Consider the following 12,813-nt stretch of genomic DNA (forward strand, 5'->3'; position numbering starts at 1 on the left):
ACTTTTTTGTGAGCAATCTGAGGCTGCAGCTCACTAAACCACAGTGGGACTTCTTAAACCAGACACTGAGAACCTGCAGCCATGCTGGCTGGAGCTACTGAGAGCTGGAGGTCATCAACATCTGAAGGGCCATAGGTTCCCCCACCCGTGTAGAAGTAAACACAGCACTGGGCTGCACATCACTGATTTAAATCAAGCTATGATGGTTGCAGTCCAACATGGGCTTACTTGGGATTTAGCACCACTGACTTTCTGAGTTCGCATAGGTAGGATTTACACCCTCATTTTACTTCTTCCCTTGCATCAGTGGCGTATCAGCTTATATTTCATACTGTTATATTCTGTATTCAAAAGCAAACACTTAAAAGCTCTTACTCAAACACTGAACTGTCATTTTGGTCTCCCCATATTAGGATCTCAGTTATAGATCGAATAGTCTCCACCAACAGGTTGCGGTTGTGTTCAGTCACAGTGGTATTTTTGGTCAGAACATGATACATATACCTGAAAGACAAGCAAACAAGAAAAAAGATATGACAACACTGATTGCAACAAGCGTGTTGAAGTGCGGCCATTTGAAATGGCTCTGCTACTTTACTTGCAAATGAACAAAGGCACTCCCTGTGCTGTTGGGACTTCAATTTGCATCTGGCCATGCTGGCTGGGCTTGATGAGAGATGTAGTTCAGCAACATCCAGAGGGCTGAAGGTTCTCCACCCCTGTTTATGAAACACTATTTTGCAAAAACAATTGCACATCCTGTTTTAAGGTGGCTTCCAGGTGGAAAGAGCAGCCCATTTCCAGCAAATAAAAATTAACAATAACTAATACAACATCAGCTATTAAACTACACTAAATATGGTACAAACATTCTACTTTTAGGGAGCATGTCCCATATATACTTGTCTGCCAAAGAATTCTTTGCACTTTCAAAGCCTGCTGCTCACAGCAACAGGTCCCATATAATGGACCACAGCAACCACAGTATGGTTTTCCAATCACAATTCAGATGTTGATTGTGCTCTAAAGACTCAAGAAATCTGTACTCCATGCTTTGGCAAATCTATTCCAGGCAAAAAAGTGTTATTTAGGAGGATGACTACACAGCATGCTGATCTTTTTAATTTAGAAAATCAGTTCCAGTATTTCATATGACAAATTAAGAGAACTGCACCAGATGATTCTACTTAACCAGATTTAACCACACCTCCTGCAGCACTAACCATGACACTATTTTTAGCCCTTTTCATTTCTGTGGAACTTCTAATCCACTATTACAAAGATGCAGACTACATTTCTTACACAAGCTCCAAGCTTCCATTGCTAAGACACTGAACAAAATCATAAATTAGATTTATCCAAAGCCTTAGTAAAACTTATAGGTATGTAGATTTTGACAGTTAAGGAGTTAACAGAATAATTGTTATGATAGATCAGGCCAAGGATGTACCTGGCTCAGTATTTTGTTTCTATAGTGGCTAGGCAGATGCTTCTGGGAAGCTTGCAAGCAAGACATGGCTTTTCCCCTTTGTTTGTCCTCAGCATCTGAGATGCAAAGTATACCGCCTCTGAACATGGAAAGTTCCACTCAGCTATCATGACAAATCTGTCCAGTCCTTTTCAAAGCTTTCAAAGTTGGTACCCATCCCTACATCTCAAAGACAGTGGAGCTCATTCTCTCCTGTGTGAAGTGCTTCCAATTGTCCATTGTCTACGAACAGTTCAAATTTTTTTTTAGGCTGCTTCAATACACTGGTGCAGCCAGCCATGGCTATCTGGGAACCAGTCAGTCGACTCTGATGAATCAAGGAGCACCTTAAACAAACAACTGCACTAGGTGTTATTTAAAATGCTTGTGGAATGCTCTGAAGAACTTCTCCTGCATCAAGATAATATGAGGCTGCAATCCCCAGACATATTTTCTTAGTGGTAAACCCCACTGAATCAATGCCCACGTAAAGGAGACTAACAAGATTGCGAGGCAAGTCATTCACCCTCACTAATGCCTTAGAAAAGGGATATGGGTTGGGGCTCTTTTTTCACAGAGAAGGAAAACTGAGGCCAAGAGTCAGCAATGTGCCCAGCACAATTTTGTGTCAGAATTGTTTTCTGAATCTTGCCTAGAAATAGTTCATAGCCTCACATGCCCAAATTCTGCACCCACATCATCAATCTGCATGTGTTCACCCTCCTTATTTTCACCCTACAGGACTCTCAGTGGCTTTTTAGCCTTCTACAGCATTCACAATCAAGTATGAGTCTCACCATGCCAGGTGGCTAAACTCTACAGTCCTAAACAAAGACATACACAAATATTCTATGCTGAACACTACATATAACCCATGCAAAACAGAACCCTCATGATTACAGATGGTCAAATCCTGAATATATCTTTTCCTCCTGAGCGCACACCAGACCCACCACATACACAGGGCACCAATCTCCTTATCCCAACTGGACCGAACCCGGAAAGCCACACACATATTTCATGTAGATGACAATTCAGCAAAGCCACTTTTAGATAGGTTCTAAGGCCTATCAAGATGGAATTGGTTTCAAAAATCGGCATATCAAAAGAGAGAGGAGCTCAAAAGTAAACACTTCATCATCTGTCTCTGCTTTGGAATCCAGTAGTGTGACTGACACCACCTTGATTCCCAGAACCTGGTGGGGAATCCATTTGTGTTTCTGATTGGTCGCACTACAGGCTAAGGCAGGCACCAAAACAACTAAATAATTTCAAGTTGCTTCTGTTTTGTCAGCTGCTTTTTTTAAAAAAACAGGCTATTATATGTAATATACTCTGTGTGTGTGTGTGTACACACAAACAGAAGTACGCCTACCACCTTCATGATTCGGCTTTTGGGGAATGCTGAAGAAGCACCTCTTTAACTTGGCTTCTGACATTCAGGATGCATATTTTTAGGGCCCACTTTATTTCTGTGGTTGCAAGTTGTTTTAAACTGCTTTTAATATTGTGTTTTAATAGTTGCAACCTGCCCTGGGACCTTAAGGTGAAGGGAAGGTAATAAATTAATAATAATAATATGAAGTATTTATGTAGAGTAAAAGAGAGAGTTTGTGTGTGCACGCACACACTTGCCTATCGATATAAAAACAGTCCAGGAGAATGCACACATCTATGTATGTGTGCCCATAACCATTCCTTGGTTTGCGGTTGTTATTCCTGGTAGGGTTTTACCAGATTGACATATTGCTATTTTTGTCTTAATCTAATTTTGTAAGCTGCCTATTATGGGGTGTTTTTTTAATTCTAAAGGGGGGGGGGAATCTTTTAAATACAAATGAACATACAAAGTGTCAACATATTGCCTACATATCACAGAGTGTGTAAATAAACAACCAGCAAGGCGAGAGACTTAACATTGTTTAGTTAGATGTATGTATTACACCAACACCCACCACAAATAAAAGGAAACAAACATCAGAACAAGCCTGTCACATGCACAAGGTCATCATGAAGCGTGCACATACACACTCCTCTGTCTCACATGCAACATTATAATTACATTTAATGAAACATGCATCCTTGTCTCTATTTCCCGTCTCCTCCCTCTTCCTTGTGTCAAATTTTAAACTGGAAGGTTCTCATGACACTGGCTTGTTGTTTGGTACTGAAGTAGAACTCTTAATATTTCTCAATTTACCCTTGCCTCCACCTCCATCCCTGAACACTCATCTCCCCTGTAGCTGTTTTTGGGTCAGTGAGATGCCCTCTCCTACTTTGTAAAGTGCTGTGAAAATGGATGGTAGAGTCAACCCATTGAAGTTAACAGGCCTAATCAACTTAGGTCCATTAATTTCAGTGGGTCTGCTCTGGTCTGGTCTTAGCTGGATTTAGCTGGATGCAATACAATTATGTTCATTACATTACATTCCTATCCCAGCTTTCCTCCCAGGATCTGAAGACTGGATATATAGCTGGATCTCTCCCTTTTTTTCCCCTTGCGACAACCCTGCGAGGTAGGGTAAGCTGAGCAAGTGTGACTGGATGAAAGTCGCCAAGTGAGGTTTGTGACTGAATGGGGATTTGAACCACAGTCTCCCCAACACTTTAACCACTACACATGTGTGTATGTGTGTATATATGCATATATACAAACATGCAAACATATGTGTACATGCACACACGCACACACACAGTATGTGTTGTGTTCTCAACACAAAACAGTAAACTGTATCCTACTTTCCTTATTCAAAAAAAGTTACCGTATTTTTCGCTCTATAACACGCACCAGACCATAACACGCACATAGTTTTTAGAGGAGGAAAACAAGAAAAAAAATACTCTAAACAAAATAGTGGATATATGATTTTTGTGGTTCATGCTGTGGCCACAGACATGTGATCTGACAGTGAGTTTGGAGTAGCCCAGTGCAAAAATCCTGAGGATCCATGTGGATCCATGCTTTGTAACCATGGAGGAGGGAAGGAAGGGTAACCATGGATCGTCTGCTCACGACTGCAGCAGATCCCCCCCTCCGCCGGCATTCGCTCCATAACACGCACAGACATTTCCCCTTACTTTCTAGGAGGAAAAAAGTGAGTGTTATGGTGCAAAAAATACGGTACATACTAGAATCCAATGGGGGACATTCAGTGAAGCTAAACATTGGAAGATTTAGGGCAGACAAAAGTCAGTTCTTCTTCACATGGTACATAAGCTATGGAATTCTCTCCCACTAGATACGGTGATGGATACCAACTTAGATGGCTTAAAAGAGGATTAGAGAAGGCTATCAGTCATGATAGCCATATAATCCCTCCAGTATCAGAGGTGGTGCACCTCTCCATGTTAGACACATTATGCAGGTCCAATTATGACCCTGTGGAGATCTCTGGGTGCCAGGTTGGTGACTGACCTCTCCATCTGGCTGGGCTTCCAGCTTCCTAAAGCAGGTAATCAGAAGAGCTTATTTATTACATTTAGATCCCACCTTTTCCTTTCATCCCCCTCCTCAGTTAATCCCTACAACGACCCTGTGAGGTAGGTTAAGAGGCTGTGACTGACTCCAAGGTCACCCAGGTCATGGCTGGGTAAGGATTTGAGCCTTGATCTCCCAAGTCCTACTCTAACACCACATTGCTGGCTTCCTAGAGTACTTCTGCTATGTGGCAGCTCTATAAATTAAATAGGCAAATAAATATGAGGAAAGCAAAATGTTACTTAGAGAAGGATCTGAAATATTTTTCAGGTTCTACTTGTGGGTTTCCCACAGGCCACTGTGAGAACTGGACACTGGACGAGATGGGTCATTGATCTGATGGGCACCTTTCCTTTAACATCATTCATATTATTTTTGCCTCTGCAGAATACAGTACTGGCAACTGGACTGGCAACCTGTGCTGTGTTTAGCTGAATTGGCTGCTGGCGTTTTAATTTGCAACTGGCTATGATGCACTTTATGGCTGGATCTTGCCTATTGCTGGGTTGGTTTTATTGATTTATGGTTTTATTGAGCTGTTGCATGGTTTCCTTTTAATTTGGCGTCCTTTACTGTGTACATCATCAAGAGAATTTGATTTTTAATCAGGCACCTCATAAACTTAATACAAATCACGTTACTCCAGTCAGTTCATCCACCCATAAGAACATAAGAGCCAAGAGTGCATCTAGTTCAGAACTCTGCTCTCACAGTGGCCAACAAGATGCCCCTGGGAAGATAGCAGGAAGAACCTGAACACAACAACACTCTCTCTATCTTCCCAGCAAGTGGGAATAAGGACTCGTCCATACCTTGGTTTAATGTAGATTGTGCCTCCTTAATTCCCACCCACCCAGTCCATGAGGCTTTCTCCTCAAACAATGGCTGTTCCATACTTTCTCCTCCCAAAATCTGGAGATTCTCTATGCAGTTGATGCAGCTCTTCTATTTGGATTAACAAAACATAGGGCAATCTCCAGATTTAGGGAGCAGAAATCACGGGACAGCCATTGTTAGAGGAGAAAGCCTCATGGACAAGGGGGAATTAAAGGAGGCACTTAGGGGTCTACAATATGCATTAAGCTGAGGTATGGATAGGCCCTGAGGGCAGGCAGATTGATCACCTTGTCCTCCATGAATTTGGTTAATCCCCTTTCAAAGCCTTCCAAGTTGGTGACAGCCACTGCCTCCTGTGGAAATGGGTTCCATAGTTAAACTATGTGCTATGTGAAGAAGTCCTTTGTTTATCTGCCTTGAATCTTCCACCATTCAGCTCCACTGGATTTCCACAAGTTATAATGTGACTGGAGATCGAGAAAAACTGTTCTCTATCCACTATCTCTGCCAACCTAGCAGTTCGAAAGCAGCCCCGGGTACAAGTAGATAAATAGGGACCGCTTACCAGAGGGAAGGTAAACGGCGTTCCGTGTGCTGCGCTGCCTCGCCAGATGCAGCTTTGTCACGCTGGCCACGTGACCCGGAAGTGTCTTCGGACAGCGCTGGCCCCCGGCCTCTTGAGTGAGATGGGCGCACAACCCTAGAGTCTGTCAAGACTGGCCCGAACGGGCAGGGGTACCTTTACCTTTACCTATCCACTATCTCCATGCCATGCATGATTTATACACCATCATCATATAGCCCTTCCTTACTCACTTTCCCCCAAGCTATAAAAAGGATCCCCCAATACAACTTTCCCCTTCAGCAGGCCTCTTCTACACCCATGGATAGTAGTAGCTAGAGCTCACCCACTCGGTCATGAAGCTCAAGGGTGAGACCTCAGCCTAACCTACCTCACAAGCTTGTTGTTGTGATGATAAAATGAAGAGGGGAGAAAAGACCCTATGTACTCCACCTTCAGCTCCTTGGAGAAAAAGGTGGGAATAAAGCAATACATATTTACCTATATTAAACATAACACATACAGGATATACTAGCACTGACACATATTTATGTACGTGCTATCTGAATGGATTCATTATCTGCTATTTTTAAAATCTTTTATATCTAATTTTGTATCCGTAGAAGCCAAATGAATGCTTTAAATCCTATTTGTATTCTAAAGGTTTATCTTTGCCTTATTGGACCACCGGTGCTTTTACATGTAAAAATTTGTGTTGATATTGTTAATGGTCACTGGCTACAAATACTAACAAAAGGTAACTACATACGCATTGCACATTACTCTCCCTCATTACTTCCTCAAGTGTCCTCTCTCTCTCTCTCTTAAAGCCTCTCTCTCACACACAAAAATATTTATACGGAAAGATATGTTATATATAGATACAAGACCACTGGGTGCGACTTGGGGGGCCGTTCCCCACATACACCACCTTGAGGTAGTTGGGAGAAACGGGATATTAAATGCAATAAGCAAACAAATATATAAACACGGACACAGGTCCTGCCGTCTGAAAACAATGTGCTGTCAGAGAATTGCTCCTTAGGTGAGCGTTTGCACAACTGATTCCTATGTGGAAATTTCCAACAAGTTCCCAACCAACACAACCTTGACTTCAAAAGGATCAGGGTGTGTGGAACCCAGGGAAACCTCAGAAGAAGAAGAAGAAGAGAGAAAAAAGCAGGCAAGTGGAAAAAAACACTCCCCCACTTGTCTGATCTACCTCCCTGGCCAACCAGCTGCTAGAAACGCAAACACAAAACAGCGAGGTTCACTTATAAGGCTGCTCATGGAATCGCAGAATCCTGGAGTGGAAAGGGGACCCTCCCGGGTCATCTCACTGTATAATCTGTGAAATCTCACTGTATACAAGTGACAATAAAGTATTTCAATTTCAATCTAGCCCACTTCACCCCCCGCATTGCAGAAACCTTGCTTGTGCACACCATCACAAGACTGGTGACTGGGGGCGGCCGCCGAGACCATATAACACCGGTCTTGAAAGACCTACATTGGCTCCCAGTACGTTTCCGAGCACAATTCAAAGTGCTGGTGTTGACCTTTAAAGCCCTAAACGGCCTCGGCCCAGTATACCTGAAGGAGCGTCTCCACCCCCATCGTTCTGCCCGGATGCTGAGGTCCAGCGCCGAGGGCCTTCTGGCGGTTCCCTCATTGCGAGAAGCAAAGCTACAGGGAACCAGGCAGAGGGCCTTCTCGGTAGTGGCGCCTGCCCTGTGGAACGCCCTCCCATCAGATGTCAAAGCGATAAATAACTACCTGACATTCAGAAGACATCTTAAGGCAGCCCTGTTCAGGGAAGTTTTTAATCTGTGATATTTTAGTGTATTTTTGGTTTCTATGGAAGCCGCCCAGAGTGGCTGGGGAAGCCCAGCCGGATGGGCGGGGTACAAATAATAAATTATTATTATTATTATTATTATCAGTGTTGGATTTACATACAGTATAAGCTAAACAAGCTATAGCTTAGGGCCCCACTTGGGGCCCCCAAAAAAATTTTAAGGGGGACAAACAGGATGTACATTTCCAAACTATAAGTTAAAAAACAAATAAAATAAAATCTACATACAGCAACAGTGTTGTGTAGGCTCCTATTTGTTATGTGCAAATGGCTTTAGATACCTATTAGGTCCGTAAACTACCATATAGCATATATTCAACACAAAAAACAGCAGCCATTTGTTGTTGACAAAGGACAGCTGGACATATAAAGGGCCCCATTACCTTCAGCAGCTTAGGGCCTCATCAAACCTCAATCCGGCCCTGCACAAAGTCCGGATACCTGAATTCTGGGACGTTCGTATAAGTGAGGACCTTTTGGGGAGGGGGCGTATAGCGGATCCCGCATGAGAGGAGCCCCCGAGGCAGTTGGGGAGGGGCGCCCACCTGAGCCCACCTGCCTCGAGGCCCCTCCCCCCTCCGGCGTGTGATTCCCTCACAGCCTTCTCCCAGCCCGAACACTCACTTGAGGTGGTCGAGCGAGTGGATGTTCCGCGAGGCCTTGCCGTGCCCGCCGCCTCCCCAGCTGCGCGACCGCCCGAACATCCTGAGGGGAGAAAAACGGGCGGAGGGAGGTCCGCGCTCGGACACTCTCTCTCGCTCTCTACCGCCTCACGGCCTCGGCTGCCGACGCCGCCGCCTCATCCTCCTTCTCGGCCGCCGCCATCCTCTTCCTCCTCCTTCTCCTCTTCCTCTCAGGCGGAAGGAGTCCCAGCGCCTTCCCCGCCCCCACGCCCGCGCGCGCACCCTCGGACATTCCGCCCCGGCGGAGGCGACGGCACAGACCCGGCAGCGGAGCCGCGGCGCGGGGCACGCCGGGAAAAGTAGTTTTCCTCGGCCCGCAGCTACTCTCGCCAAGGCATACGTAGAAGGCGAGCCAGGGGACTGCGAGTCCCAGCGTGCCCCGCGCGGAGGTAGGGAGAACCCGGAAGTGGGAGGGGCAAGGAAGGGTTGCGTCCCCGGCGCAGGCCAGGGGGCGGGTCTTTGTGACCTGCGCGAGGGGCGGGGCCTTCAAGGCAGGTGAGGGAGGGGCGGAGGAGAGTTCTTCCCCCATAAGAAATGAATTGTTAGCGGTGCGGTTTTTTAGAAATAATTCGGAATTAATTCGGAATTGGTTTTATTTGGAATGATTCGCAATTGGTAATGCAAGAATAACCTCCTTTGCTTTGATTTGGAGGGAGACGCTTAATCGTTGGGCAAAAGATTCCTGCATCGAAAGGGGGTTGGACTAGCTCAGGCATAGGCAAACTCGGCCCTCCAGATGTTTTGAGACTACAATCCCCATCATCCCTGACCACTGGTCCTATTAGCTATGGATGATGGGAATTGTAGTCCCTAAACATCTGGAGGGCCGAGTTTGCCTATGCCTGGACTAGATGACCCTGGGGTCCCTTTCAGCTCTACGACATAAATAGCGGTTAGGTTGAATTTGGGAAATAAAATAATATATGGGGCAGCAAAGGATATAATAGATTCTTATAGAATAGTAATATATTGTAACCAGTTCAAAAGGGGAAGTAAATGTATTTTTAGTATTTTCATTATTGTAATAATAATTATTATTTCTTATCGGTAGAAGGCAAGGTTAATTTAGGCTTCTTTGTTTTGCTGTCTGTATAATTTTCTTAAGTCAATAATAATAATAATAATAAAACCGGTTCATAATCAATTGTTAGCGGGGTGGTTTTTGTTATTATTTTATTTGCAATTATTCTGTATTTGGGCACCACCTTGAGGGGTTGGCGTCTGTCTCGTGAGCCCCTGGGGGTGAAGTCAAACCGCTGCATTAGTAGTGGCCTCCCTGGGGTACATGCCCTGGGCAGAGTGTGCATGGAGGTCCTGGACTGCCCACATGACAAGCCACACCCACCCACCATCGCTGATGTGGTCCGAAGGAAAGCAGAGCAAGGCACTTGGCACCAGCTTGGCTGCAGGAGTTGCTGGAAGGAGGCGCATAAGGCGCCATGCAACTGTCTTAGGGACCCCACCGGATTTGTGTAGGGTTTACTCCTGAGCCTTTTCTTCTCCTGAAGATGTCCCGCAAGACAGCAGAGGTATAGGATTAGAGTTGTCCTTCCCCTAGATGGGTTGCCTTCCCAGGTCGTAAACCCCATCTGCCCCTCACTTCCTTCTACAGCAGAAGGTGTGTGCGCAAAATGACACATATTAGCCATTACAGTTTCTTTTTAAAGAAAGGGGATGAATAGACACTTTTCCTTTTCCTGACCCTGCTCCAGGACCTTTAAATCAGCAAGGATTTATTGATTGATATAACAAAACAAAGGTCCGTATAGTAAAAGCTATGGTTTTCCCAGTGGTGATGTATAGAAGTGAGAGCTGGACCATAAAGAAGGCTGATTGCCGAAGAATTGATGCTTTTGAATTCTGGTGCTGGAGGAGACTCTTGAGAGTCCCATGGATTGCAAGAAGATCAGACCTATCCATTCTGAAGGAAATCAGCCCTGAGTGCTCACTGGAAGGACAGATCCTGAAGCTGAGGCTCCAATACCTTGGCCACCTCATGAGAAGAGAAGACTCCCTGGAAAAGACCCTGATGTTGGGAAAGATGGAGGGCACAAAGAAAAGGGGATGACAGAGGACGAGATGGTTGGACAGTGTTCTCAAAGCTACCAGCATGAGTTTGACCAAACTGCGGGAGGCAGTGGAAGACAGGAGTGCCTGGCATACTCTGGTCCAGGGGGTCACAAAAAGTCGGACACGACTAAACAACAACATATACCATTTGATTTTAAGAAGCCCTCCAAGTGGTTTGCAAAAGATGGTTGATGTGCACACACAATACATTTAAAGCACACTGTATCCCCACACAAAAAATTAAAATAAAATCCTGGGCCCTGTGGTTTGTGAAGGGTCCTGGGCCTTTCAGCTACATGAGGGATAAACTACAGTTCCCAGGATTCTTGAGGGGGACTATATATAATTTGCATCCCACCTTTTGTCTCCAAGGAGCTCACATGGTTCTCCCCCATCCTTCTCATTTAATCCCCACAACAATCCTGCAATGTAGACTCGACCGAGAGAGACAGCTGGAGACCCCATTCACCTTCCCAGATGTTGCTGGACTCCAACTCCCATCAGCCCCAGCCATGCCTGAATAGCTCAGTCCATAGAGCATGAGACTCTTAATCTCTCAGGGTTGTGGGTTCAAGCCCCATTGGGAGAAAAAAATCCTGCTTTTCAGGAGGTTGGACGAGATGACCCTTCAGGTCCCTTCCAACTTTGTGATTCTATGATTATGGCCAAATTTGTTGGAGGCTGATGGGAGCTGAAGTCTAGCAACACCTGGGAAGGATAGCAGGAGGCCTTCAGCTCTGATTTAAACCTTCAACAGCAACCTGTCACAGAAACCTTAAAGCAGGGAAGGACTTTGCTGCCTTAATAACTACTGTTAACGGTGTAGTTTAGTGGTTAGAGTGTCGGACTAGGATCTGGGAGACCAGGGTTCAAATCCCCACTCAGACATGAAGCTCCCTGGGTGACCTTGGGCCAGTCCCTCACTCTCAGCCTAGAGAGCCACAAGCAAATACCAACCAGACAGACACTCAAAGAATTAAGCAAGAAGACATCTTTCCCATCGCTTTATCTCCGCACTGGGAAAAGCTGGGGATAGGAACAGGGCCGGATTTAGGTTTGATGAGGCCCTAAGCTACTGAAGGTAATAGGGCCCTTTATATGTCCAGCTGTCCTTTGTCAACAACAAATTGTCCCAGTTTTTTGTGTTGAATATATGCTATATGTTAATTTATGGCTCTAATTGGTATCAAAAGCCGTTTGCACATGTTGCCATGCAACCAGTCCATGCAGAATGTAGGCACCCTATATATTGAAATGAGCAAACCAGTGATATTTGAGGGGGCAGACATGGCCCATTACTTACATCACAGGAGCCTACACAACACAAAACACTGTTGCTGTATGTAGTTTATTTGTTTTTCATCTTATATTTTGGAAATGTACATTCAGTTGTTGTTTTCCCCTGTAATTTTTTCGGGGGCCCCCAAGAGGATATAGCTTCTAGCTTGTCTAGCTTATACATAAATCTGGCATTATCATAGGAAAGCAATCCATAAATGATTTAAGTAAACAAACTCAGGTCTGCCAAGGAAGGAAGGAATCAGCAATCAGACACATTGACGTGGAAGTCAGTCCCAGCGAGTGCAATGGGACGAAGCGCACAATTGATCCGGGATTGCTCAATCGGCAGAGTATGAGGCTCTTGACCTCCGGGTCGTGGGTTCGATATCTGCATTGCAGAGGGCTGGACTACATGACTCTGGGGGTCCCTTCCAATTCTACCCTTGTGTCCAGGCGCCTACCTAACAGGACTGGCCGCAACCCACTGGGACCCCCACCTCCTCCAAGCTCTCCCCCCTACCCCGCGGCTGTCACTCACCCTCCCCGGCGCCATCCAATCCGCGCTCGGGAGAGGCG

The 12,813-nt window shown here is 45.3% G+C and overlaps 1 protein-coding gene across 5 annotated transcripts in view; it reads right to left on the reverse strand.

Moving 5' to 3' along the window:
* CLEC16A (C-type lectin domain containing 16A) overlaps positions 1-9,167 on the reverse strand; it is a 95,576-nt gene extending 86,409 nt beyond the window's left edge. For 3 of the 5 annotated variants that reach the window (XR_008327476.1, XM_053364560.1, XM_053364562.1), the window contains exons 1-2: positions 8,828-9,164; positions 376-504 (exon numbers count right to left, since the gene is read on the reverse strand). Coding sequence is in view for 4 of the 5 variants with exons in the window: in XM_053364560.1 (XP_053220535.1) it covers positions 376-504; positions 8,828-8,907 (209 nt within the window). In the remaining variant the exon portion in view is untranslated. Of the gene's footprint in view, positions 1-375; positions 505-8,827 lie in introns of all 5 variants that reach the window. The other 2 variants (XM_053364559.1, XM_053364563.1) reach the window with 2 other exon arrangements.
* Positions 9,168-12,813: the final 3,646 nt, after the last annotated feature.

This window comes from Podarcis raffonei, chromosome 14 (genome assembly GCF_027172205.1).
Source record: "Podarcis raffonei isolate rPodRaf1 chromosome 14, rPodRaf1.pri, whole genome shotgun sequence".
In the NCBI taxonomy this organism is placed as follows: domain Eukaryota; kingdom Metazoa; phylum Chordata; class Lepidosauria; order Squamata; family Lacertidae; genus Podarcis; species Podarcis raffonei.